The 27,594-nt window shown below is 44.5% G+C and overlaps 2 protein-coding genes and 1 long non-coding RNA gene across 11 annotated transcripts in view; 1 reads left to right on the plus strand and 2 right to left on the minus strand.

Moving 5' to 3' along the window:
- Positions 1-384: 384 nt before the first annotated feature.
- rfx2 (regulatory factor X, 2 (influences HLA class II expression)) lies at positions 385-26,962 on the plus strand. 6 transcript variants are annotated; one of them, XM_034583920.1, is made up of 18 exons: positions 385-549; positions 11,470-11,578; positions 12,175-12,264; positions 13,311-13,393; positions 13,556-13,826; positions 14,904-14,978; positions 16,116-16,297; positions 16,500-16,619; positions 16,748-16,869; positions 17,225-17,343; positions 22,478-22,590; positions 22,679-22,830; positions 23,455-23,552; positions 23,745-23,894; positions 24,020-24,228; positions 24,350-24,503; positions 24,594-24,636; positions 24,923-26,962. In XM_034583920.1, the coding sequence occupies exons 2-18, from the start codon at positions 11,471-11,473 to the stop codon at positions 25,042-25,044; spliced, it is 2,211 nt and encodes a 736-aa protein (XP_034439811.1). In that variant the 5' UTR covers positions 385-549; position 11,470; the 3' UTR covers positions 25,045-26,962. The 6 variants fall into 6 exon arrangements, with proteins under 6 accessions (XP_034439811.1, XP_034439815.1, XP_034439812.1 ...); XM_034583921.1 differs by lacking the exon at positions 385-549 and adding an exon at positions 885-993; XM_034583919.1 differs by lacking the exon at positions 385-549 and adding an exon at positions 10,610-11,319.
- LOC117760691 lies at positions 4,248-8,026 on the minus strand. The gene is made up of 3 exons (XR_004613706.1): positions 6,727-8,026; positions 5,779-5,925; positions 4,248-5,510 (listed from the first exon to the last, which is right to left on the minus strand). It is a non-coding gene; the product is annotated as an uncharacterized LOC117760691 (long non-coding RNA).
- Positions 21,584-27,594, minus strand: part of fcho1 (FCH and mu domain containing endocytic adaptor 1) — a 50,283-nt gene continuing 44,272 nt past the window's right edge. For 3 of the 4 annotated variants that reach the window (XM_034583912.1, XM_034583910.1, XM_034583911.1), the window contains exon 27: positions 26,855-27,547. In XM_034583912.1, the coding sequence (XP_034439803.1) occupies positions 27,519-27,547 (29 nt within the window). In that variant the 3' untranslated portion in view covers positions 26,855-27,518. Of the gene's footprint in view, positions 21,598-26,854; positions 27,548-27,594 lie in introns of those variants that run through there. The other variant, XR_004613704.1, reaches the window with a different exon arrangement.

The following is a 27,594-nucleotide window of genomic DNA, read 5'->3' on the forward strand; positions in this document are numbered from 1 at the left end:
TTACAAAGTGCTTCAAAAAAATCCATGGCAAAACATAAATGAACAAAATAAAAGGTATTTAATTCAGTTTAATTTTAAGCACCAAATCATAACATAATAATGAGAATCAAAATCGGGTTTTTCTTGCCAAGCAGGTTTACACATACAATGGATTTGCTGCGGTGTGTTTGTGCAACTATAAATATATAAATATGAAACACAAAATTAAATATATATTTATAAAAAAAATACTATAAGCGAATGAAAGCTTTTGCCACCACTTCCTGGCTAAGAGCGCCTCCTGGTGGTTCCGCTCCAACCCACAGCTGGGCGGAAGTGGGCGGGGCCGGCGGCTCCTCCGGCCCCTCCCCCGCGTAGTGAGGGCCCTGACGTCGCCATTGGAGGGTAGCAACAGTTGCCTCGAGACCCCGCCGCGCCATAGTGACTGTAGCCGTGGAGACAGTTACTTGCCAACGGGCGCAACACTCAGCAACAGCGGCCGCAGCATCTGGAAGTCAGCGAGCGAGTGGAGGAGAAAGAGCCGAGCGGAAGTTTTTCCTCAACACGAAGGTGAATATTTTTCTTTGCACCGTCCGCAGCCGGAGTTGGTCTCAGTCCGCGCGGGGGGGGGGAGAGGGAGCGCGAGCCCCGGGAGCCCCGGGAGCCCGTGTCGCTAACAGCCGTGGTTCTTCTCCACAACACAACTTTCCCCCCTTGTTTGTAGCGTCCGCCCCAAGTTGACAACGCTCCGCTCTTCGTCAATTCACGTTCACCTGCCGCAGCTCTGATCTGTTTCACTTGTGCCGCTTTGCTTTCTGCTTCACTTTGCTCCTCCGTGCGAAACAGCGACCGATGCGTCCCTTTCCTGCACTTGCTGCCCGTGTTGCGAGGCGTCGAGACCGGGGACGCACCTCCGGCTCGGTCCCAGCAGCTGAGGTGGACGCTCCAAGGCTAGCGAGCGAGCTACGGCTAATGCTAACCGAGAACTCCCGTTAGAGACCGAGCGTGAGTTCGGTTCGCAGAGTTTGTTGGTGTTGTTGTTGTCGTCGTTGGCGGCAGCTCGGTGTTGTCGGTGTGTGACCGGACAAACTTCGTCTTCTTCCCCGGTCGTCTCTGTCTCGGGGAACCGCACATTGGAGCAGGTGGTAAATGGAGGCTAGCTGGTGTTAGCAGCGGTGGTTGTGGGGCTCAAAAACGGCAACAAACGTCCGCTGCAGGCAGGAGTGATACTCGGGGAGGACAACTTCACTTTCAGCTCGGTTGTGGTGGTTTACACTTTTACACCGTGTTCGTGAAAGGAGTGAAAGGATTGGAAAAATGTTGCACAGCCCGAAATCGAACCTGTGAACTTGCGTTACGACACCAACGTTATCAAACCCGACGCCTCTCCCCCAGAAGTGTGTTGATCTGTCAAAACGAGCTCCACCTCTGTTAATCCCATTTTACAACGTGGGCCGTCTGATTTTTAACACACGAGGCACTTTGCAAAGTGAAGAAGTTCTTTAATATTAAACAATAACTTTAATAACTTGGTCTGCTGCAGCTAGGTGGTGCTGTGCTGGTTCTTTTAATACTTTGCTTTTACAGTCTTGGATGAGAGATGAAGTGTTTTTAAAGTGCTGTTTTCATACGAGCTGTAAAAGCAGGAATCAGATAACACACACACAGTGCTGCACGTCACACAAAGCTCAGGGAATTCATTAGTCTGGTTTCATCACAAGTCATTTAGCTCCTCCCAAGTTGACCTGAAGCTCTACCTGTTGAAAGCGAATTGTTTGCAAGCAGCAGGTCTCCTTGGTTTTTTTTTATCTGTTTCACCTCTGCAGAGTTTAATGCTCTTATCAATCTGCGCCACATCTATAGGGAGAAACCAAGGGAAAGTAAACCCCCCACTCCACCCTGCCATGATTTTAGGTTCCCGCTTACATTGGTTTTACAGTGTGGCTTTGGCTGCTCTCCATCTCTTTGCATACTTTTCCCCCTTCTCTCTCTCCTCCACCCCCCCACCCCCCCACGAGATGCATTAATTCTAATGAAGTATCTTTTCGGAGACAGCTGTCAGGTGCTCGGTCATTTGAGATGTTCACTGTTGAAGCATCAGGAAGAATCTCTGCAGCATGAAAAATCGTCTAATTAATGCCCCTCTCGTCTCGCTACTAATGAATTGAGCTGTAAACTTTCAAATGTGTATTTACATTTGAAAGTATTCATCTTCATAAGGAATAGAGCTTAAATGACTCATTTAAGGAGTTGTGTTATTGATGCAGCCCAATATCTATTTCCTCTTTAAGGGAAAAAGGGTCAAAAAGTAGGTCTGAGTGTGATATTATTAATTAATATGTAGGCGGTGTTATATGTTAAAGGTCAATGTTCATGAATGTTTACTTCCCCCGTGGTTTTTACTCCTCTGTGGCCTTGTGCATTGAGAGAAAACCTGACTTGCTTTGAAGTGTCAGAGACCGAGAAACTTGACTGCGATTGGTCGGACATCTCTCCGCAGCTACAAAGAAAAAATAAAGAGATGACTGGGCCGAAAAATCTTGTGTGTAACCCCCAGCAACCCCACCCCCCAATTTGAGCATGACACTGTTATGTTTACATGGCAACTTGATATACAAATACGCCCAAGTCATGGAAAGAAAAAGGGATGGAGTGAGCCAGGGGGGCAAAATGTTATTCTTTTTAAAAGTCAGTGTTTTTAATCAGGTTATTTTCATCTCCCTCTTTGTGGTAAGAGTGCATAGCTTTGGCTTGAGGAGGCAGGTCAGAAAGGAAAAGGTGCACAGAGAAGGAGACTTGCAGTGCAAAGCAACTGGTGGTTGGAGGGTTATTAATACATTTCTTACTGGCTTGCATGGTAGAGAAAATTATTAGGTGTAACGTCCGTCTAAAAAATTGAGGTCAGATTATTATTTAGCACTTCAGGTGACTTTTTATGTGTCTGTATCCACAATTTCAGTGACCATGCTGATTTTTTTTTTATTGGCATGGCCTGCAGCCTCCGGTTGTGGTCATACTTTGGTCCTTTTCAGCAAAGACTGGCCTGTGATTAACAGATGAATATGCTCCTTTCTGAAGCATAACCTCCTCTAGCTTTATTTTATGCGATCTCTGGAAGTGTCTGCATGCTTGTATATAGCGTCCACTCTTATGCGTGTGCCATTTTGAGTGTTAAATAGACCCGTGTGTGTGGTACAGTTCAGCTACCAATAGGACAGCTGCAGTGGTCTCTTGGGCAGTGGGTGATCTGACACAGCTTTTGGTCACATGTCCTGTGTGTGTGTGTGTGTGTGTGTGTGTGTGTGTGTGTGTGTGTGTGTGTGCGTGTGCGTGTGCATACACGAGTGTGCTCGGCGAATGGGCTCACGTATGTGTGTTTGCTCACTCATGCTGTATTTAGCTTATCTTGATGAGGCCGACTGCTGCCCCGGGGAGAAGTGCTCAATCCAATAGCCGGCAACAGATATAGACATGGACCCAGTCACTGCCATCACCTTTTGTCTCTGCTGTTTACAGTTGATCATATTCTTAGAGTTGCATATGCCTCCTGCTGTGCTTGGATTTTTGTGCTAATGTCACTGTCTGATATTAACACAATTTTAATGGGTTATCCCCCAACTCCAGTCAAAAGCGTGTCAGGAAATCACAGAGCAAAGCAGAACTGAGAGAACGCCTTGTGGGGCTTGTTAAGTGGAATTTAATAGTGCCATTTGTACATGTGAAATGTGTCAAGTTTCGCAATCTTCATATTTAATTTATTTGGTAATAGCTTTTCTTCTTAAGTGGCCTGCTGTAATAGTTTTGTAAGAATCTGCTGAAAGGAAAACAGTTTAAGTGTCCTCGTGACTCTCACATCAAGTCTTCCAGCTCCAAACATTTTGGAAATCATTGTAGGCTTATGCTGCTAGGATACAAAGAAACAAATCTTGTCACACACCAAAAAAATGTGGCCACTGATTGGCCCTTGCACGATGGCAACAAGTTGAAACTCGTGAAATGAAATGTTTTTCTGTCTGTCTCTGCTGTCTGTGCGTGTGTCATCAGGAGCATTCTTAGCATTCCACCTGTTTGTATCATAGCTACACAACTGCTAATTAAATTTCCTGCCACAAACAGCAGACAAGGCAGTGACATTTGCATTACAATGTCAGACCCCCCCCTCCCTCACTATTTAAGGCAGGGATAGTAGCAGCCCCCCCCCATCCTCTCCCTTAGTTTTCCCTTCTTTTGAATAGATAGCTATGAGGTGTTTGTTTGACTTAAAAGAAGAGATCTGTCAGTGTAAACCTGCTGCAAAGTAATTACCAGAACCAAGACAAAGTAATTTAAAAGTAGCTTTGTAATGAATAATTATTTTCATATCAGCATTGTCCAGTCAGCCATTAGTGACTGATCAATGTTGTAAACTGTAGCCTGGGTAGTAGATCTGGCAGCAAACCGCCTCCTCCTCAGACCTGGTATTGACGTCCATCTTGAGCGATCCTATCAGCACTTGCATGTGCAGGTGTGAACGCACCCAAAACATATGGAGGACCCATTTGAGGTCCGAACACTCGGAGTGTAATCTGAGGTGGTCTGGGACGCATGTGGCCACATTCCGCGGTGGTCCTTCAATGTGGCCCAGGATGGCCACCTACTCAGCTGACATCCTCTGACCTGCTACAGTTTCATAATGAAGGGGAAATATTTTTGACACATGTTTTCCATACATTGATTTATTTATGGCCACTGCCTCAATATATACACCGATTGCCACCCACACACATTGACAACTAACTCATCTGACTTGCTATAACAACATCATTTGTTAATTTGCAAACACAAATCATTTGCATAGAACAGGGAAGTGAGATCCGATCACAGGTGATCAATCATGACACACATGGAGACGCATTCTAATGCCAGGTTTGAACTGATCAGCTCTAGAGACAAATGTTAATACCATGTATGAACAGGGCCTTAGATTCTCAGGTAATTAGATGGTTAATGCTCTGCAATGACTGTGTATAATCTTAGATTATGTAAGACATCATTTTTAATACTAAAAGCACATCCTTGGATCTGACTTCTGGCTACAGAAAAGATGATTTAAAATCCAGACCCTGTCTTGGTAATGTTTTTACACAGGAATCACTGGTCCAGCACCCAACCCACATGTTAAACTGGTGTGCCATGGATGAAGTTTGCCTGCAAATTGGATCAGACACTGCTCAGCTTCTCAATGCACTAGATGTAGTTTGCAGGCTGTCGACTAAAACGATGCCTGAGCATAAATATTGACTGTAATGTGCTTTGTTAATTGTGTATTACCTATGCATGTACGTTTCTTAGTGTTAAAACAACTGTTTGTAATGACACTGATATGTGGAAGCTGTAGTCAGCAAGTTCCATTTATCCATGATCGTGGGTTAAAGCAAGGAAGCCCTGATGTCTCCCCAGCAACCTTCTCCTGCCCCTCCTGCAGTTTCCTGGGGTGTTCTGAGGCCAGAGGAGATATATAATCCCTCCAGTCTGTTATAGGCCTGCAGGGTCTCAAAAACACTGTATACTTTATATTTATTGTCAATGGCAGATTGAACGTATGTTAAATGTCTTTTGTCTTGCACAGGTTGTGTGTGTAAGAGACATTAAGTACTTAAATCAGAGATCAGGCAAGTGTTCATTGGACACCTGGATCTGTCGTGAGATTTAAAGCATTAACCGATGACTCGTTGTTTGTGTCAAGTGGTTCCTGAGAAAACATACTGTACAGTGTGATGATGACTTTCAGTGTCATATCTGTGTGGAATGAACGCCTACCGAGAAGGCAGACTCCTCCTGGGCAACGCAGCGCTTATCTCAGATTCATCGGTCAAGATCAAGGCAGCTCGTGCTCTGCCAGCCTCTGAGGTCGTCCTCGCAGAATGTGGCTCCTGGGAAATAAAACTCCACAGGTTGGAAACACACCTGTTGAAGAGAGAAAGCAAAGGCAGATAAATATAACATTAGTGTGAAATTTATTTTGCGTCTGGAGTGAGTGTAATTCCACAGAAAAGGAATCAAGTCTGGGCTTGACTGAAGCATGAGGATACTGTACATAGCTGCTCCAAGTTGTCAGTCTTATTGGTTCATTTTGATTTAATGCGTTCATGCTGTGAGGAGGCAGCAACATTACCTCAAGCAAGCAGGTCATAATTTAAGTTTTAGTTTGTCTGATACATAACCTGTTGACAGGTTTCATTGAATGTTTGAGTCACTCTTAAAAACACTTTTATATCACGACTCTTCTTATAGTCTTAAGGATAATATTTTGTTTTGGCAAATGTTTGTTTGTCCAGCTATTTTAAATATTCATTTTACTGAGTAATTTATTAAAAAAGACTTTGTAATTACTGAAGTATAAACTTTATTATTGTTATTATTATTATTATTAATAGAATAACAAAGCATCATGCAGCCCGGCAGGGGTATGTGCTCTGTGGATAGTTTTTGGTTTTGCTCGTAAGTTTGGTGATGTAATAGTTTTAATAGGGGCCCATATTATGTGCTTCAGATCTATTTTATATGCTCCACATGTGCAGACATGATTGTAAAGAATTATTGCACAATCTTATTGTTACACACATTAATATTATGTTGGGAAATAATACAGAGGCTGTGTAAGGACTGCATCTCCACCGTGTCCTTAAGCAGGCAGGTGACTCAAGTGAAGGTTCTCCTTTATGTCATCAGTTCGGCAGCCTTGAAACACATTAGATAAATACTCACGGCAGAGAGACGCCCACATGTATGAGTACAGACTGATTACCTTCCCAGTTCTGACCACCTCCGTTTGTCCTCTCTGTGTTTTCCACTTTAACTTCGCAACATGTGCAGTTTCAGACCCTCATCCTTCATCTCTTTAGATGTTAAATGTTAAGGATGGATGAGGGTTGGGAGGAGGGCTAGTGGAAATCTGGAAAGGGTTAGAAGAGGTAGTACATTGGGGGGGGGGAGGAAGTTGCGAGTGCAGAGCATGGGCGAACACACAATCTCCATGGCAACGGTTTGATCTTTCTCTCTGAGGCTGTCAGGCCTGCAGTGCACATGGTGACGGAGTGGACAGGTTGTGCTGATGACCAGAGGTGGGGAGGTGAGCTGTGGGGGGGATGGGGGGGGGGGGGGGGGGGGTGCTTGGATCAGAGACGGTGGTCGGTGCCTCCAATTTCTGCCCCCTCTCTCCCCCCCTCCTCTCTCTTACTCTGCCATCTGCAGACCCCAAGAGCTGCTTTGATTGGATTAGCCATGAATTAATGAGACAGGCTGGAAGAACAGCCTCTGTTGTGGAAATCTCTTATCATATCTTAATCCACTCTTTGTGTGAGCGCGTGTGCCTGTGTGATCTTATAGGTTCTTTAAATGAAATCAAAGAAAAGCAAGTTGTTTTTTTCAAAACCCCAAACGGCAATTAATTATTTTTGTGTCAAACTATAATGGACTGAATTAATTCTCAAATTAGGAAACACATGTTAAAGCCTCATCATGGACCTGTTGCTTTAGTTGGTGGATACATAAAAGGTGTCACAGGAAAACTGCATAGTATTAAAAAAAACGTCCCTTTAAAAGCAACAAGTGTATTTTTCCTGCTTTATTTTTCACATTATCTTCCAGTGATTTGAAAAAGTGTTGCGCTCCTCAAGCTCTTTCACCATCTCATCTGCCCAGGAAACTTTGGAAAGACTCTGCTTGGGTTGGAAAGTGTTGTTTTTGGGTGGCATGAGTATAAAGCAGCCCTGAAGAATAGATTGTTGTCTCCCTGATGACTTAAACATTCCTCCCTCTGTTGACCACCAAGTAGTTACAAAAACAGAGCACTTCATCCTGTCCCTTTAGGTTATAACCAGTGTCAAGTCTGTACATTTTTCTATAACTGCAGCACAGGAATAACTCTGCCTCCGTGTCTCCTGGTGTCTGAAATTAATAGCTTACATAGTATTTATTGTTGTAAGTTTCTACTTAGCGTGAGATAGAGGGATCAGGTGGGGGATGGCATTGTTTGGTTTGGGAAGTATTCTGTTGGTTGCCTAGCAACAGGCTCCTGGAAACGGGAGTGGACGGTGTTGCCACTAGCAACCGTTGTTGCTCTGCAAACAATGTGGGCCAGTGCAAACACGAGCCAAGACTGTGGGCTCCTGCTTTTAATTGAACATCTGTATGTGTTTTTCTCTGATTGAGCCGTGTTTAAGTTAGAGCTGTCAGTGACAGATGTTCAAATCTTGTCCGCACTATTAACATTAAAGACTGTAGCATTCATGACACTTTGTAAGGCTTTGGGGTTTCTTTTAAAAGTGTCTTTTATTGTTTCTGTGTAGCTTTTAAAACTCAGGTAACTCTTGAAAGGAGGGACTGTTTTTGTAATGTTCTTAAGAGCTCATCTGGGATCTGTCTGACTGAAACCAGGCTCAGACCTGACATGGAAAGGGACTTTCACGTATGAAGTTGTCTCTGGGTTTAAGGCAGAAAGGTTTGGCGCTAAACAGCAGCCCATCTGGAGCAGCTTTTTTTGCAGCAGAGTGCCGTATCTCCTGCTGTGGTCTTACCTTTTGTGTTTTTCAGAGCCGCTGGTTCGGAATTTCTGCGTCTTTTAACCTTCCTTGACCATGTAAGCAGAAAGACTCCTCTCTGCCTGCAGTCGCCCTTGTTCTCTGCTTCCAGTGCAATGATTTGACACACTTCACCCAGTGCTAAAGCCAGTGCCATAATTGAACTTTAATGGATGAAAACGTGAAGGTCAGGGCTCTGCTTCTTGATCCCTCTGCATCGTGCCATGCCACCCACTGTTTAATGGCCACAGAGAAGACCTCAGGCCAGTGTCACTTCCTCTGGTGAAAATGACAAGTCTAAAGATAAATGATGGAAATCTTGCGGGTGTATTTATAACTCATCTGACACCCCTTGAACAAATTCCTTGCTTTACAAATATGCTTGATGATTGCAGCAGCTTTTAGATGGCACGGTCCTTGTTAACATCTTTCTGATAATAGACTTTTGGCACTAAAATAACATACAAGAAAGACATGTGAAGAAAAATAGTAATGCAATATGAGAGCTTTCACATGTTAGTGCTAATTGTGCCCTGAACAAATACACAGCAGATGGGCTGCTCTGGGAGTCGCTCATTACAGCATTGTGTGTGTGTGTGTTTGAAGATTGACAAATATCAGGAATTTCATCATAGGCCTTCTCCACACCTCACAGTGATGCAGGCTGAGTAGTTTCTGCCTGTGGCAAAATCACTGTGCATGGAAAATGCCAGTGTAGGCACACCCAGATCCGTTGTTATTTTCCTGTCAAAGGTGCTCTCTGATTCTTATTTAGGCTTCCAGTAGTTCCTCCGAACTCTGGATTTGCCCCAAAACTACTGCTGATATCATAAACTTCACACAGTTGACAGTTAAACTCAGCTTTTAAATTGCATGTTGGATATGAAAAGATTCAGGTAGTGTCTCTTTCAGCAAGGTCAGTCTGCTCGAGGTCTGATTCATTTCTTTCAGATCACAAGTGTTCTCTTTGGTTCTTTTCACGGCCGGGTTTGTATTTCTCTGTATTTTGTGTTTAGATCATCTCACCATAGAGAGCTGCAATGGGAAGACTGATTCTATAATTAACGTTTGATTCAGAGATGAAGAGTGAAAGTTGCCAGAGTCCTCCCGAGAGTCAACAAGTAGTCGTGCGATGCATCCGGAAAAACTAAACTAAATAAATTGCGCCCTCACAGTTTCCTATTGCCTGTGGGAACATTTTAGTTTTGGATGCTAGGGATTTTGTGGATTTTGTGTTTGAGTCTGTGATACTTTCATTATGTTGTATTTAGTGGCAGCATTTTAGGTGTATAATTCAGTGGTGTTATCCTATATGATCATACTGTGAAAATGTTTCACAAAAGCGGATGTGACTCCTAGCTTGGTGTGAGCATGACGTTTTGGTTGGAACGGTGGTTTGGTTGAATTTATTTCCCCTTCTCTGCCATCACCAGCAAAGTTCCCTTGATTCTGACTCATTTTGTCCTTGTTTTTGTTCCTTTTTAAAGCAGTTTTTTTTCTGCTCTTCTGTGGGTCACATATTCTTTTCGCATTAATTTTCCCTCTGTCCGAGTTCAATTTATTGCTTGGTATAGAAGAGCCTTTGGGAGCAGTGGTTTGAGGAAGTGGATCTCCTTGATCATGCCAATGTGGAAGAATGAGAAAAATCACATGTCTAATCGGTTTAATCGTGCAGCACCATCAGGAAGTTTGGGTCAGACTAGACATGTGTAGCTGCACCTGTTGCAGTTAGTCTGCAGATTACTGCAGCCTGTTCGCAGGTCTCCTCCACTAAAATATAATAACACCGTAGTGCATGTCGTGTGTTATGACTAGCATAATGAAGTGTGTCTTGAGCAGGTTGTGTCATGCAGTGAATGTTCCCAGTGAACACCTCTCCTGTCTGCAGACTGACTTTTCAGACTGCTGCTCTGTGCGTTTCTGCCTGAAACCAAAGACTGCTCATCAATTCAGCCCACCCCCCAACCGTGCTGTATCTCCCTCTCCCTTATTCTAATCCTCCTCCCCCTCTCCTCTTTGCGGTCGCACTCGAAAGTTCCTGCGCAAGAGCTTTATAAAGAGGGTGGGGGGAGGAGGGTCGAGGAGTGAAGGGGGGGGGGGGGGACGGGAGGACGGGGGTTGAGTTGGGGGTGGTCGTCATGGATTCCTCACCATGGCAACCGACAAACGTTTACAAAGCATTGAGGAATTTCCTCATATCAGCTGGATTATTGGAGCCCTCGGAGAATGGCCCTCGTTAGAAACAAACGCTGGATATCAACAGGACCCTGGCAGAGGCCGGAGCCCCACTGCCATTTTCATCTTCTCTCCCTTCGTTTTTTTTTCTTTTTTGAGAGAGTGGACAAGTTGTTTTTTATCTGCTTACTCCCCCTTGCTCTATTCTTCTCGTGTCCCTGCCTTACTCCCGCTCATTCCCCCTCTGTCCTTTTTTTTTTTTTTAAAGAGAGCCTTTGTATTACTCCATTTTTAGCTCCCCTTTGCTATGCTGTGCACAGTCACCCAGTGGAAAGACCAGTGGCAGCAGTGGGTTAGGTCCCCAGGAAGCACTTGAGTCCTGTTGGTAACTTGAACTCCTGTACTGTAACTTTGTAACCTGGGTCCGTTCTGTCAGCAGCACAGAGAGACTGTGTAATACTGTTGTGCTGCTTATTTAGCCATTGATTAAGGCCAAAGGTGGGCAGCCTCTGGGGCTCTGAGCTTTAGTGACTCAGCTTGACTTGGCAAAGCCAGAGACCCCCTGGGGCCTAATGAATGCTCTAGTGGCTCCAAGAAAGAAGGGGTGAGGTGGAAGCACATTTACTTTTTTTATGGCTGTCCGTGTGTATAGGCTTTAAAGTCTCTTATTCTTTCCTTTTAGTTTTAATTGTTACCTGTAAGAGTATTTCTTCAGTCTGGTATAAATTTCTTGTCTTTCTCCCTTGCTACCCAGCATGCAGAGCTCCGAGGGAGGGTCAGACACCACGACCAGCGTGGCAGCGCTGCGCACGTCGTCATCAGCCCAGGCTCCTGTGGTACAGCCTGTCCCGGCCTCACAGCAGGTAGGACACTACCTCTGACAGGACGAATGGGGAAAGTCTGTGATGACAAAACTGTTCCATTCTATTTTTTCCCCCAAATGTTACGTTTAAAAGAATAGTTATTTTGGAAACCAAACCAGGACCTGCTTGCTGTGTTAGTGCTTTGCCTGTGGTGCCTGAAATTATCAAATAATTGCGATAATATCTTGACAACAGAATCTCTCCTGGATACACTTATGGCTTAATGTTTAATTCACCTCCTGCAATGAATAAAACATTTTAAAATGGTGGTTTCAATAAGTCACTTATCAAAAATAAAGCTGCCTCCACTTTGCCATCAGTTGCATCATGGTCTATTTGAGGCTACAGAAAAAGTTAAAAATTGTTAATAAACCATATAAAACACAGTCTGACACTGAGTGTTGTAGTTAGACATATTAGCTTCCATTTATTTATGCCGTAATAATCATTCATCTCTCAGCACTTACCAAAATAAGTCTTTAGGGGGAGCGTTTGTTGACATGTTTGTGGATGTTGTGTTGACTTCATGTTTACAGTGACGTGTGTGTGATTGTACATACATACCTATGTAATTGAGCTGTCTTGTATCCACACAGAGGGTGCTGGTTCAAGCCACAGGCTCAGCTCAGAAGGGAGGACAAGTACAGCAGCTTTCAGTACCCAGGGTTCAACAGGTCCCTCAGCAGGTACACAGTACTGTACATACATATACAGTGCTGTGAACGTATCTGTGCATCCCTTGATTTTTTTACAATAAAAAACAAACATTATTTTGACTTTCGTGACCAATAAAGTAAAAGATGATCAAATTAATTTTAGTGATATGAAATAAAACTAAATTCTACCCTATGTATAGCCACCAGGTTATATTTGTGTCACTTCCAAACATTTGATCATCTCTTTGTGTCTCGTTGGTTATATAGTAAACAAACTAAACAGTAACCAAACCATGTTTGTCTTAAACGTGTGATAAAGATCCCAAACATGGCTGCACATCTGCTCATCCAGAGGTGAAATGCTTCTCCTGCTTGCTCTGCCCCCTCACTGTTTGTCTTTTCTCTGGCTGAGCCTGGCCCACTGCTTGCATACATGAATAACATAATAATACATATCATGTCTTTTTATGATGATGTGTATGTCAGAAAGTCTTCTCTGAGTCTCGGGGCATAATGGGACCTTGCTGTGAAGCCCTGCAATGTTCCTGGGGGCTTGAACCAAATCCCAGGACAAAATCTGTGTCATGTCTAACATCTAATGGTGAAAACTACTGTCTACTATTAGCTGGTCTTAGGTGTCAGTCTTTATTTTCTGTATAATACCTAATGATGAGCAAATAGCAGATGGACAGTGCATTACCTGCCTTTTCCTTTTCCCCCCTCACTATATCTTCCATTTCCAGTTGTGATGTTTGTCAGATCAGGCTTGTATTTTATCAAACCTCATATATGTCTCAATCAATTCAGTACAACTTGATCTGCTGTCAATATAAGGTGTTTATTATGTACTAATATGGTACAGAAAAACTACACCAAATGCCTGGGTAGGTCTAAATGACACTTCATATACACACATACACAATATATTTAAATTTACAGTGTTCAGATATTTAGCTCAGTTTATCCTCACTGACATTTTTATGTCTCAACAGTCAAATAAAGTGAGATATTTCTTTATTCTCAGGTCTGTTACCTGTGAGCTCCGCTTCTTTAATACTCTTGTTGTTTCTCTGTAGGTGCAGCAGGTGCAACATGTTTACCCGTCCCAGGTTCAATATGTAGGAGAAAGTGGAGACACTGTTTACACCAATGGAACCATGTAAGTGATGTTTCAACACGGCAAAGCAATGATGCATGAAACAAAGTGCAACATGAGCCAGTAAACAAATTTTTGAATTTCAATTCATGTTAAAGTGTTACACAGCACTTTGCATAATATTTAGTCATCGCTGCATGTTAATCACAATAATCCTCTCCCTAGCCGAACGGCCTACTCCTACAACCCCGACGCCCAGCTATACGGGCAGAGCAGCGGGGGAACCTACTTTGATTCGCAGGCCGGCGGAGCTCACGTCACCACGGTGGTCTCCTCTGCCAGCAGTGGGGTGCCCTCTCATGGCATGGTGGGCATCGCCATGGATGTGGGCAGCAGCCACATCATCTCCAGTGGCAGCACCTACCTGATCCATGGAGGAAGCATGGAGGGAAGCCGCAACCACATTTCACACTCGTCACGCTCCTCCTCAGCTATGGTGAGTAACACTCACACAGTGGAACTCAAAAGCATATTTTACATTAGAAAAACATCAATGACCAAAAACCCTGCAAGTCAGAGGTTTACACCCAACCAACACAGAATGATTGAAATTATAGTTTTGTTCCCTCAACTAGTGGAGATCCTCACTACCATACTGTATGATGTCATCAGATGCATGCTGGTGCTAACTGTCACCATTGCCGAGGCTTTGTCCAGACTGGGCAGGCTCCCAGACCAAGCCTGAAAGGCAGGGAGAGAGACGCGGGGTTTACGGCAACCTGAGTCGGGGCCTCCTGGCTCTGCAGTAGCACACAGAGAGCAGAGCAGTACAGGGCAGAGAGCTTGTAGAATCAGGACGCTGGCTTAAATAATTCAGCACTGCCTTGTTTCAGAGGTTTTCACAGGCACTTGAGCGCCCTGCAAAACAAAGCAACCCCTGGGGCTCATTACCATTTGGCCAAGAGCCCTCTGGAGCCTTCTTAAGGCTTGGAATGCCGCCTGCTTCTTTTCCCTTTTTCTTCTATGTCTCCAGTTTGGCTGCAATAGCACATATCTTTTCTTTTTAACTTGATTTTCCTTCTGCAGCTCAACAGAACGTCCCTGGTTTTGTCATTCACTTTGCTTGGCACCAGTAGGACTCCATCATTTTTTGATGTCCAAAGACAGAATAATATGCCAGTGTATTTCTCATTGTGACACTGTTTCACTTGTAGGGGCATTGTTGACCTATTGTCTCTGAGCTTGACGTGACCTGTGCCCCTGTTTGTGGTTCCTATTTGCATACATTAGAGTGTCTGACTGCAACCCTTCACTGAGCAGCTTAACCCCATAAGACCCTTGATTTGCATGCTTTTGTCAGCCAATAATGGATTTGGCTGCAACACTGACTGATTTTTAATGGAAATGCAGAGATCTGGCTGCTCGCTAACAGTCTTATTTCCTTTTGTTATGTTTTTTTTCCTCCATATACCCTGCTTATTTCTGTCCCCTTCTCTTTTTCTGTCCCTCTCACTCTTTTGCCTCCTCTCCCTTCTTTATCCACTATTTTTTTGCATGCTTCTTCTTTCTTTAGCTTGAAATGGCGATTGAAAACCTCCAAAAGTCTGAAGGAATTGCGAGTCACAAAAGCAGCCTGCTCAACAGCCATGTAAGTCAACAAGGAACTTTCTTTGAGAAGGATATGAGAGAAAATGATAAAAAGAGAAAAAGACATCGGAGGCTGAACCTGAAGGCCGTGTGTTCTTCTCCCGTTCTGCTCAGTTGAACACAGTAACCCACTGCTAGCTTTACTTTCTCTGCAACGTCACACTGACACAAATGAGCTGAACTTGCATTTGTTTTCCTAAAGAATGCCCCTTGTATCTGTGGATAGCTGATTGATTTGTGTTATTTTCACACTTAAATACACCAATACATGCATGCCTGCATATACTTTTACAGTGTCAGCCCACATTCTGACAGACGTTTGGCCTACGTTTTAAACACGGGGCTGCATTGGTGGGGGTATCGGTTCATGTAGCCGCGAGACAGTGAAAAAAGATCCAGGAAATCCAGAAGGGGGAATGAGCTTGCTTGCATGCTTGCTTACAATTAGTCAATGCTGCACCCCGGAAGACGATGACACATCAGCGCACTTCTGCTTTTCAAATGAATGGAGATGACTGGGAAGAACTTGTGTCTGTGTGAATGGGGCCTAACTTTTCTCTTGAGAGGCCGTCACTCAAGTCTAATGACATTCAAATTTGATTCTAATAGTTTTTCTATCCTTCTGCCTTCACTCACATGGGGCAAATTTGTGGTTTAGATGCTTTCCTTAACTTCCAGCTCCTAACCTCAGCCATCACCTCCCAATGTCAACATCATTTGAACAGTATTTGCTTTGAAACTGATTTGTAAATTGGCTATATGAGCTCTTCATGTAAATTGTTTTGATTAGGTTGTGACAGACAGAGCTATGACTGTGTTCTCCTCAGTAACTGACTGTCTTGGAGGTTTGTTTGATAGAGCAAATAGATCTCCAGATGTTTGAATGTTCACTCAATCAGCCATTCCTTACGTTCACTCACTGCTTCAGTCAAGCCTGAGCTTAGCAGGAGTGTAATGGTTTATCTGGTGTTTCACTTTCTAAAATACGTTTTGTTATTTGTGTGTTTGTTTGCGATCTGCCTTTTGAATTGATAATAAGATGCACTGCTCCCTTCCAATAACACCCAGGGGACTTTCACAGAGTTTGTCTGTTTGGCTCACTGATTGTGCGACTGTTGCTTCCTCTGTGTATTTTTAGCTGCAGTGGCTCCTGGACAACTATGAGACAGCGGAGGGAGTCAGTCTGCCCCGGTGCTCCCTGTACAACCACTACCTGCGGCACTGTCAGGAACAGAAACTGGATCCGGTCAACGCGGCCTCCTTCGGCAAACTCATCCGCTCGGTCTTCATGGGCCTGAGGACCCGCCGCCTCGGCACCAGGTACAAACAGGAAGAGGCTGTTGCCAATATTGAAGAGGCTGATAATAGTAATCAAGTTACCATTATAGATGTGATGAGTATGATGATGCTTATAGGCATCGGAGACCTGCTGATGGAAGAGGATAATGATAGTGATTACACTGATGACAAGACTTCTCCTCCTCACTGTTTCTGTTTTTTCTCTCACTCTCTCCTCGGCCAGAGGCAACTCTAAGTATCATTACTATGGCATCAGGGTGAAGCCAGACTCACCACTCAACCGGCTGCAGGAGGACACCCAGTACATGGCCATGAGGCAGCAGCCTGTCCACCAGAAACAGAGGTCAGAGCTCTCTCCCTGCAATCTAACATTTCTACCTTTCTCAGTCCTACTTTCCATATTCCTGCCTTCTCTCTCCTTTAACAATCAGCTAACTTATGTGCATGTCCTGCTCTCTCCTCTCTCCTCAGGTTTAAACCCCTGCAGAAGGTGGATGGTATGTCTGACAGCCTGTGTGGGAGCTCTCAGAATTGTAGCAGCACTCCAGAGCAGTCGGTGGCTGCTCAGAGCCAACATCACCAGCAGTACATAGGTAAGGGACAAGAGCTGGTTGGCAGCTGCCTCGACTACGTTTCCAGGATGACACAACTGCTTTTAAAATCCACCACCTCTATGTTCGGATTTTCATACTATGGCATTAGATATTTTTCTTCAGTGTCGTCGCAAAGTAGAATCAATATTTTGCACAACTACCATCGCATCTTAGCTTCATTTAGAGCAAACACATGTTACTCATGTTTACATACACTAAGATCTTTTTATACAACTTTTCTATGGTTTCTAAGTAGATTAGCCTGTGTTTTTGTGTATATTTGTGTGTGTTGTGTGTAAACACACACATCTGTATGAGTGAGTGACACCTGTCTAAATCTTTTGGGTTTATGCAGATACATCCCACACCTTGCCTCAGTTTCCCACCCCTGACTTGGGCACTCAGCCTCTGCCTGAGCGCATCAACTTGAATGATATCAAGAAGCTGCAGACGCTCTACAGAGACCACTGTGAGGTGAGTTAGATCACAGTGTTACTCTTTTGTTTAAACCACTATTGAGATTTAGTAGTTTTGTAGTTCCTCACATTCAAATGTGCAAACAGACCTCAGCACGTCTTCCTGCCCTCGTGCCTGTTGGTCCTGTTCAGCCACTCACAGTCAATGGTGGAGATAATGAAAACATGGCTGCATATATCTGATGCAGGAACCCTGCTGCTGACTGATAGACTTTACCTGCATGACAGGGAGAACTAGAAAGTGCATCCCAATTATGCTCTATTTCGGCATCTGCTCCAAAGATTTGATGGGTTCTTCCTTGGGTCATGACCCACCCTTCCACACAATTTCATGAAAATTATTTCAGTAGTTTCTGCTGACAGGGAGACTGACGGCAATAAAAACCTAATCTCCTGGTTGGAGGTAAACTGAAGAAGACAAGAACACTGAAATATACAATATGGCAATTGTGTGGCATAATTTACCTATTTATGGTTAATGGCCCCTGATATATAAACATATAACCAGCAAATATAGAATATTTCTATTTTGGCATTATATTCTCCTCACGTCACTGTCTGCTTCGGCTCTGTGACGATTGTTCCAGTTGAAGTCACAATGATATGTGACTATTTACTGGAGGAGTATTTAAAGGGGACATAGCATGCCCATTTTACCACAAGTTGATATGGTTCCTTGGGGTCTTAATGAAATGTCTGTAACATACTTTGGTCAAAATACCACAAGGATCATATAAAACAGCTCCTTTTTACCCTGTATAAAACAGCCCTCCACAGAGTGACCTGTTTTGAGTGCCTGTTCCTTTAAATGCTAATGAGCCAGCTCCCCCCTCCCCCCTCTCCCCCCATGATTTTAAACGATATAAATTACATATTTTATATGATATAAATTATCAAATATGCATCCCATACTTTGTATTCCCCTTCTGTTGTCCTGGAGTTTTAATTTTCCCAATCACATAATTAAATGTCCCCCTCTGCCCATCCACTACAAGCACACAAGCAGACAGACAGAGAGAGAAAGAGAGGGGTGGGGGGGGCTATGAAGACCATCATTTACCCCCGAACCCCGACATTCAACGGGTACAACAACAAGCGGAGAAAGCAGAATCGCGGGCTGACCGTATATATACAGTCTATGGGGCTGACCAGCGGAGAAATGCTCGTCCCGTGTGAACAGCCAGGCGGCTGCGCGCTGGAGAACGGCGCTGCGCTGCCTCGCTGCGGCGCTTCCGCGTCCGGTGTAAACCCGGTGTAACTACTGTACCCCGGCGTACAGTAGAGCTGAACACTGCGGAAGTCTTCCACACAGCTGGCAGTGTGGAAGACCGCTGCGAGGCAGCGCAGCGCCGTTCTCAAGCGCGCAGCCGCCTGGCTGTTCACACGGGACGAGCATTTCTCCGCGCTGGTCAGCCCCATAGACTGTATATATAAGGTCAGCCCGCGATTCTGCTTTCTCCGCTTGTTGTTGTACCCGTTGAATGTCGGGGTTCGGGGGTTACAGTAGCGCTGAACACTGCGGAAGTCTTCCACACTGCTGGCTGTGTGGCGCTGACACAAATTCCAGCTCACGCACGGGAGAGCGAGCGGTCGCGCCCGAGCAGCTGCTGCAGCCTCCCAGTCCCAACGATCCAGACAAATGCCACATGTGAGTGAATCGCGGGCTGACCAGCGGAGAAATGCTCGTCCCGTGTGAACAGCCCGGCTGCGTGCTTGGGAACGGCGCTGCGCTGCCTCGCAGCCTCGCTGCCTCCGGTGTAAACCCGGCGTAGCGAGTGTGGGGGGACGGGGGGGGGGGGCAAGACCATGTAGGGAGACTTCCAGTTCCTTGTTACGACACAAAACCCAGGAAGCGCAATCGAGTCGCTCAAGCATGACGTTTCTGACTTAGAGGAACTATAACAAAACGCGCGAGTGTTTTTTCCCCAGAGTTTTTGGGTTGGTAGACATGCCAGATACCCACATTAACCTGTAGAAGCACTAACAAAGTGGAATTTGCATGCTATGTCCCCTTTAAGTTCAGTAAGTGTAAGTGTGCAAAATCAACTAAAGCTACAAAAATATAACTTACATTTTGACTGTATGTTATATGATTGTTTTAATCATAACTGTCTGTGGCTTGAACTGGGTGAAAATAAGGACATGGGAACAATGAACAATGCTATTTCTGCACTAATTAATTTCTAACGGCTCTGATAATGAATTGTGCTTCGAGATAAACTCTTAATTATCTCATATTGAACGCTCGACCTGCTGATGGATATCTTTCCCATACTGAGTTGCTAGCTGTGAGTTAAATGAGTCAAAATAGTCAGAAGTTTTATATCACCAGCGCAGCGCCCGTCAAGCTGGAGCCTGACCTTCAGTGACATCATCGGAGGGTTGTGTCTTAAACATTGTTACCATGGCAACAGCGAGTGCCGTTTACGGTTTATAAGTGAATGAAGGAATCTCTGTGTGTCTGTGACCATTGTCTCGACAACTGTTCATCAGCAACACACCCGCCAAGTTTGAAGTCCATTAGTCGGTGGTGGAACAATTTAAAAGGAGAGAAAGAAAGACAGAGATTCATCTTTTTCTAGTTTGATTATTGTCAACAAATCCCATGAGAATAACTAAGCCAACAGCGTATTTATATGATGAATAAGTATTTTTGGTGTATCCAAAGCCTATTAAAGTTTATTCCTCTGTGTCATAAATCTCCCACCGTTGTCCAAAAACCATAATAAAGCCCGTCAGTGAACCACACCATTACTCTGGCAGACGTGTTTCTCCATCACCGTGATCATTGGCAGTGTCTTTTATTATGAGTCAATCCCACATACACCGTCCTGCTGCCATATAAATCCTCACTGAAGCAACAAATGTCCATTAATATGCTGCTCAGAGTAAAAAAGTAATTTTTCTGGGGGAAAAAAGGAAAATTCCTAGATCTCCCCCTGAACCTTTCACCAGGTGTCGTGTTAATCCGTCCAGTAGATGTTGAGTAACCCTGCTAACTAACAAACAGACACAAAATAACCCCCTCGCTGGAGGTAACTAGCTGTTTTAGAAAATCAAACCCCAGATGTGTGAACCACTTTTTAAAGACTGACAGGTTTCAGAAAAGTAAAAAAAGTATTGAGCAATAAATCAACACCTCCCTGGCTGTGTGGGATTCCTTTACAATAGGAAAAATATAGAATAGCGCCTTAGGGCAGATACACAAGCTGCAACAGGAGTCACAAGGAAAACAAACTGCAGTCAACAACCATCCAAAGAAGATATGAACGTGTGAAGAAAGATCTAAAGAGAATTATTACATAACGACATTTCATAGATTTCATAATCTCTTGGTAGGATAATGAATTTGAGGAGGCAGAAGAACCCCCCCCGACATTACATTTTGGGGGGTTTTACAGGCAGGTGGGGGGGCTATGAGGTGGTGGTGGCGGTGAAGCTCCGGCTTTATCATATTATCCCTGCCCTCCTCTTGTCCAGCCTCACCACGCTCCCTTTGTTCCAGCCGTCTTTTCATCTCTGTGCTGCTTTCAAGACATGCCAATTAACCTTTCAGCGCGCTGGGTGGACATCTTGGTGTCTTTGTGGTGGCCTCCCCTTGGGCCTTTGTGTTGCCTTGTCTGCGGACAGGCACATGGGCTCCTGTCTTTGTCTGCCGGCGTATTTCTGTCACTCTCACAGCTCCCGTTGCCTCCGCGTGTTTAATGATTATGCATCTCACTTTTTTTGCCTGTTTCTGGGAGCCAGCGGTGACCTGTTAACGCGTTAGCCAGCACTTTCATCGAGGGCGCTCAAAGCTGCAGGCGAAGAAATGATTTCTTTCTTTCTTTACTTTCATGTAGTTATAAGAGTTTCTTTTGATTGAGGCTGTAAATAGATTTGTATCCACTGTTGGGTCAGTATTTATTAAGGTCATAACAACAGTGGAATATTTAATCTGCTGCACAGTTAAGTTATTGTTTAAGCTCAAATAATTAAGTGTTTTATCAAAGTATGAAAGTGATAAATCACACTGTATTTGTCGGTTAAGACTTGGGAATCTCTGCTGCAGGCGCTTGTCTGCAGATGATGGTGCAGTTGAACACGTGTTATTTCTCCCCCACACTTTCTTTCTTTCTTTCTTTCTTTCTTTCTTCCTTTTTTTTTAAAGGCACGCTGTTTTTCCTGCACGATGAAAAACTGTGGGGGTAAAACACTCTTGTTTAGAGGGTATGGGGAATTCTCCTTTTTGTTTTGGAGTTCTGTGTTTGACCTGTTGCTGGGGGCAACCGTAAACAAGGTTGCCATGGCGACAGCTGGAGAGGAAGCAAAAAACATATCATGTGATTGAAGCCTACACTGCTGTTGTAACAGGATCCAGCGGCAAGTGCACGTCCTGCCAGATAGAGAAAGGGGAGAATCTCCGGGCACAGTGTAAATCATGTTCTCATTCTAATACTAACTCTCGGTGTGGAGATAAACTGAGGTGGCAAACACAATGAGTTTGACCTCTGCGTCATGAGGAGTCAGGCTGACGTTTCCTCTGGCCAAGAACTCCCAAACTTCTGCAGCGCTGCTTTCTTGTGTTTTCCTTTCATATCTGCGCGTCGAGTTTTAGGATTTATCTGCTCATACTTTTTAGAAACAGGTGGCGGCTCTTTCTCCAACAATTAAAGCCCTAACTGTGTAATTGTTGAAAAACACTGGCTCGCCTCCGCTTCCTTTGTGCTCTCGCAGTGTACTCTGCTTTTCAAAGGGCCTCATACATATGAAGAGGAAAGAGGAAGTCACGTGGGTTAGATCTGGTCAGCACCTCGCCGCTAAAATGAGGCACATGCATGAGTAAACCTACAAGACTAATCTGCTTTATAAAGACAATCAAGTTTCTTTATGAAAAAAGAAGAGTGAAACCAACTTGTGCAGATCAAATTGCAGCCGAAGCCTAAACGTGGTGTTCAGGAACCTCCTGATGATTAATGTGTGGGGAGCTGTGTTTAAGCTGGCTCATTGTCTAACCAGGAGGGCCCAGAGTGAGCGAGAGGCTGCCTGCAGAAACTTTGTTGTGTGTCTGGTTGCCATGGTTCAGCTCTGTATGTTTTGTCCCCCCCTCCTCCTCCTCCTCACTTCCCTCCCTTCCTCCCTCCCTCCTGCAGGCTACTCTGGACGTGGTGATGAACCTCCAGTTCCACTACATAGAGAAACTCTGGCAGACCTTTTGGTATTCAACACCGCCATCTAGTGACGGAAACACAAGCATCGCCAACAGGTCAGATCAGAAAAGTATAAGTATATAAGTAATTCAGTTTAGTTTCGAGGATTGTTTTATTTACAGCTTGTCTCGTTGTTGTCTGTAGTGACGAGGACCCAGAAGGTGTGATCCCCAGGGACAAGCTGGTGTCTCTGTGTAAATATGAACCGATCAGACTATGGATGAGAAGCTGTGATCACATCCTCTACCAGGCTCTCGTGGAGATCCTCATCCCTGACGTCCTGCGTCCTGTTCCCAGTCAGTGCTACTTTTTTTATTTTGTTAAGAGACCATGAAATACAGAAAGTGTGGGACTCTGCATTTTCAGCCAATCATTGTTAGTATCAGCCAGCTTTTTATTTGATTGTTTGTTCTCTAAAATATCAGAAAATGGAGAAAAATGTTCAGCACAGTTTCCCATAGTCCCACAGCCAAGTTTTTTAAGTTTTATCCTACAAATAGTCCCAAATCCAAAAACCTTCATTTCACAGAAGACTGAGAAAACAACTTGTTTATTTAAGGCTATTTTTTGTCAATTATCTAAATTATTTCCTGCAGATCAATCAATAGATTTTTTGACTTCTCAGCTCTTTTTTTAAAACCATCAACATCATGTGTGTTGTCTTTGGTCCCAACACTCCTGAAATGAGCTGGAATGATCTGGAATGATCTCACTCAAAGGAATACAAACTAATGAAGTAACACAGAAACAGCAGAATGTGATTGTCCCTGTATCTTCCTCATTCCGTCTACCTTAAGGTTCAAGAGATTTCAATGTTTATTCTGTGACAGAACTGGAAGCTTTTGAATTTGACTTTTGCTTCAAGCTTAGTGGCGATGCAGTAAATTCAGTTTGTGATCCAGAGCGTTTTGCTTCTTCAGGCACTCTCACTCAGGCCATTCGTAACTTCGCCAAGAGTCTGGAGGGCTGGCTGACCAACGCCATGACCAGCTTCCCTCAGGAGATCATCCGCACCAAGGTAACGGGAACAACTGATCCTCTCTCTGTCTGTTCGATTGTGTTCAACTGAAAAGTTATCAAATGTTTTCAGACTTTTAAATCTATTGCTTATCTTCAGTCTGAGCCTGAGAAACAGGGGAGCCTTGGATATTTGAATTGAAGTGTTCGACTCGATCGATATGTAAACACGAGTGTGCGCTCTGCTCCTCAGGTGGCCGTGGTCAGTGCCTTCGCTCAGACTCTGAGACGTTACACCAGTTTGAACCACTTGGCCCAGGCAGCTCGGGCCGTCCTGCAGAACACCTCCCAGATCAACCAGATGCTGTCCGACCTCAACAGGGTGGACTTCGCTAACGTCCAGGTAAACTTGTCTGTCCCTTCATCTCAGGTCAAATCTTCATGTCTGTCACGTGTTTGTCGACACTCTCACTTTGTGCGGTTCTCTTTCGCTGAACGTGTGCGGTCGTGTTCTGTTGGGTCCCACAGGAGCAGGCGTCGTGGGTGTGTCAGTGTGACGAGAGCGTGGTCCAGCGTCTGGAGCAGGACTTTAAAGTCACCCTGCAGCAGCAGAGCTCCCTGGATCAGTGGGCGACCTGGCTCGACAACGTGGTCTCTCAGGTCCTGAAGCCACACCAGGGCAGCCCGAGCTTCCCCAAAGCTGCTCGGCAGTTCCTGCTCAAGTGGTCTTTCTACAGGTAACGCAAATACTGGATCACATTCTTCAGGTTCCTTCACTGCTCAGATTTTTAAGTAAGCTCGATACGACAGGAGACTCTACGTCTTATCTGTGACTCTCTCTCTCTGTCCGTCCCGTAGCTCCATGGTGATCAGAGACCTTACTCTGCGGAGTGCAGCCAGTTTTGGCTCCTTCCACCTGATCCGTCTCCTGTATGACGAGTACATGTTTTACCTGGTGGAGCATCGAGTGGCTCAGGCCACCGGAGAAACTCCCATCGCTGTTATGGGCGAGGTAAGAGAGGAAGTTTGAAACTGCTCAAAACACTGAAATGAAAAAGACCTTGAAAATGGTTTTGTTGACTCATAATCTCTTTGATTACAGTTCAGTGACCTGAGCTCCATGATGCCTTCACTCCTGGAGAAAGGTAAGCTACTTTTTCACAGTGCTTGTTTTTATGTTAGTGTTTACAATACATAACTCTTCCCACATTATAAAAACAAGGTTAGGATCGTCAATATGTTTTAAAGATTGATCAGAGTTGCTCTTTCACACACAACCAGAAATTACTCATTTTACAGACTTAAATATTGTGGAGAAAAGTTTTGTATTTTGCACATTTGTTCTTTAGTTCCTGCCCCACGTTATCTGGTTTTACAGTGGCCAACGATTTCTCCTGTAACACATCCCTCCCTCCCTCCCTTTGCCTCTAGACGCCTCCTTCTCTGACGAGATGAGCGACCTGGGCAGCGATGCCGACACCTCCAGAGGACCTACTGAGCCGGCTGTAAAGAGAGAGAGGATTGACATGAGTCACCCTCTGCAGGAGATGTGAGTCCAGTCCGGACAGGAAGCCACGAGGACCAGCATCACCGGCTCTAAAAGGTGACCCTGAAGGGGCCTTTTGAGGCCTTTAGGGACACAAGTGGCTTTTTTTAGCCGAGCACAACGCGTCCCTCTGCAGTCGGTGTGTGCAGTGTACATAGAGAGTAGCAATGTCAGTCTCCCCCCCCACTAGTTTGTAAAGTTGGTGATCTTTGTCCCAGGAAGCTCTCGTCTTTTCTTTCCTCACAGGGGCGTTAACACAGGTCGGATTCTGTTTCCTTTTTTTTTTTGTTGTTGTTGCAACTGTGAATGACTTTGTGCAGTACCTTTCTATTGGACGTGTATCTTCGAGTGCTGGTGTGTGGTGTTTATGTGACTCTTTTTTTCTCTCTCTCAAATTTCAAACTAGCTGTGCCATAGTGTCATTTGAGTGCCTTAGATCTCCAACTTTGAAACCACCACTGCAGATGCTGTCCATCTGTCCCTCAGCTGTGCCTCTACCGCAGTATGAATGTATCGTCTCCAAACCTCAGACATTCGAAGCACCTTTAACATTGGTCGGGTGTTGGGCGTGTGCTCCTTGTTGCCTCCGCTGCAGCTCGCGGCAAACACGGAAGAAAACGAGAGAATAAAATCCTGAACATGCAACCTAATGACCCACAGGACCTTTTCCTTCAGTCCATCCCACCAGCTCCGTCTGTCAGGCAGGGAACAGTCTATTACCTGGGCTGTGTACATTGATAGTTTGTTTACCTCAATAGATTTCTATGCTGTGCTCCGTTCGGCTCAGATGACACGAGGCAAGTATTAAAAAAGAAAAAGATGTAGCCACTGTTTGTGTCTCCCATGTAAATAATTCCTCCCGGAACCTGAAATCACGATCCAGTGACTGATGTGTGCAGACCTGTGGTGGTTTTACTCCATCGCCACAGAGTTGGGAACAAATCCAGATCAGTAATCTTAACGGAGATGGGATGTTAAACTGGAATCAGGTCGGATTTTCCTGATAACTGGTCGTACATTTCAAAGGGAAGATGAAGCTCTGGGCCTGTAAAACCAAAACCCTGATCCAAGGAAAAGGATGTGGTTGGCATCTGAACCAGCACACGCCCCACCCCCACCCCGATACTTAAACCTCATGCTGTTACTCAGATAAAGTCTTATACTCCGTTTGGATTAGATAGAAGAAAAAAATTCAGTGCGTGATTGGGGGAATTTGTCCATAATGATAAATTATATATAAATATATATATATATATCTTTATATCATGTAGAAAGTGTGTGTGCTCTGTGGCCTTCGGTCTTTGCCTAATCTCTCTCCTCAAACTGTACCAGACGTGTAATTGATTAGACTGATGTGTGTGTGTGTGCGTGTGAAAAATCGGTTTCCAATCTCGATTGTTCAATGTGTGAGATTCGGTTTTTACTTGTGGTGACGTGCACCCGAGTAAACCTGTTAAACTGTCACAAGAGAAATCTCTATTTATATGAAATCTTCTGCTTTGATCCACAGAAGCTTTGTGTTTGGTTGATCCGCCCCCCATCCCCCCCATCCCCCCTCAGATGATTTTGTCGTAGCGATGAGAAACCTTGAGCTTGACTTTATTGTAACTCGTGCCTCTCGTCACAGTCATTTGCCTTCAAGTGCTTTGGGGATTTAAACAACAAAAAAAAAAAAAGTTATTTCTATGTGTACATTGTAATGTTTTGTAAGGCTGTTTTAGATTTTGGGCGGAGGATTATTTTTTATTGAACTAGATTTGGTTCCTCTCACAAGTATACTGAACCCTTATTTTTGTGTATTTTTAAACCTGTTCTTGACTACACTTTAGCTAGCCCAAGGACGGAGGATGGTCTGTAATAAACTGCATAGTTCAGCTGTATTTTGTACTTGGTCACGATGTGTAATAAATTGGTGTAAACCAAAACCATTGAGCACATTTATTTATTTTTTTAATCAAATGTCAACATCACAAAACTTCTAATCGAAACAAACGGCAGATTCACAAACGGTTCTTTTTGACTCAGGTTTCGATCACATCCATCTCTCCGTATTTACATAATTTTAAAAAATCCTAGTTCCCATGGCAACACAGTAATATGCTTAACTTTATTCACACACTTTGAATTTTTTTACTGTCCTCTGTAAGTCAAGAAAAGTTGTGACATCTAGTGGAGTTTGCAGTCTCTACCTACAAAGGCACACAGAACAGGATGTGAGCAGAGGAGCGTCGAGGGAGAGAATAAAGACTTTCCCTCCGGGGAGAGGAAGGAGGAGCGAGTTACAACACACAACTTAAATAAAGGGAAGAAGAGGAAGGAAAGGGAAAGGCTTGGTCCTAAAGCTGCAGGACACCATCAGAAGTTAAGTGCACATTGTCCTTGAGGCTGAGCCGGAGCCTCCTTATCCCGATTCCTCTCTCACCACCGATCATCTCATCGACTCAGACGCAGTTCTCTCATCCGCCAGCGAGGGTGCGTGATTCACAAGGAGCAGCCGGCCATGTACTTCCCTGAGGAAACGATAGAACCAGGAAATGTGTCACCAAGTGGAGGGAGC

Source organism: Hippoglossus hippoglossus, chromosome 4, assembly GCF_009819705.1.
Source record: "Hippoglossus hippoglossus isolate fHipHip1 chromosome 4, fHipHip1.pri, whole genome shotgun sequence".
Classification (NCBI taxonomy): domain Eukaryota; kingdom Metazoa; phylum Chordata; class Actinopteri; order Pleuronectiformes; family Pleuronectidae; genus Hippoglossus; species Hippoglossus hippoglossus.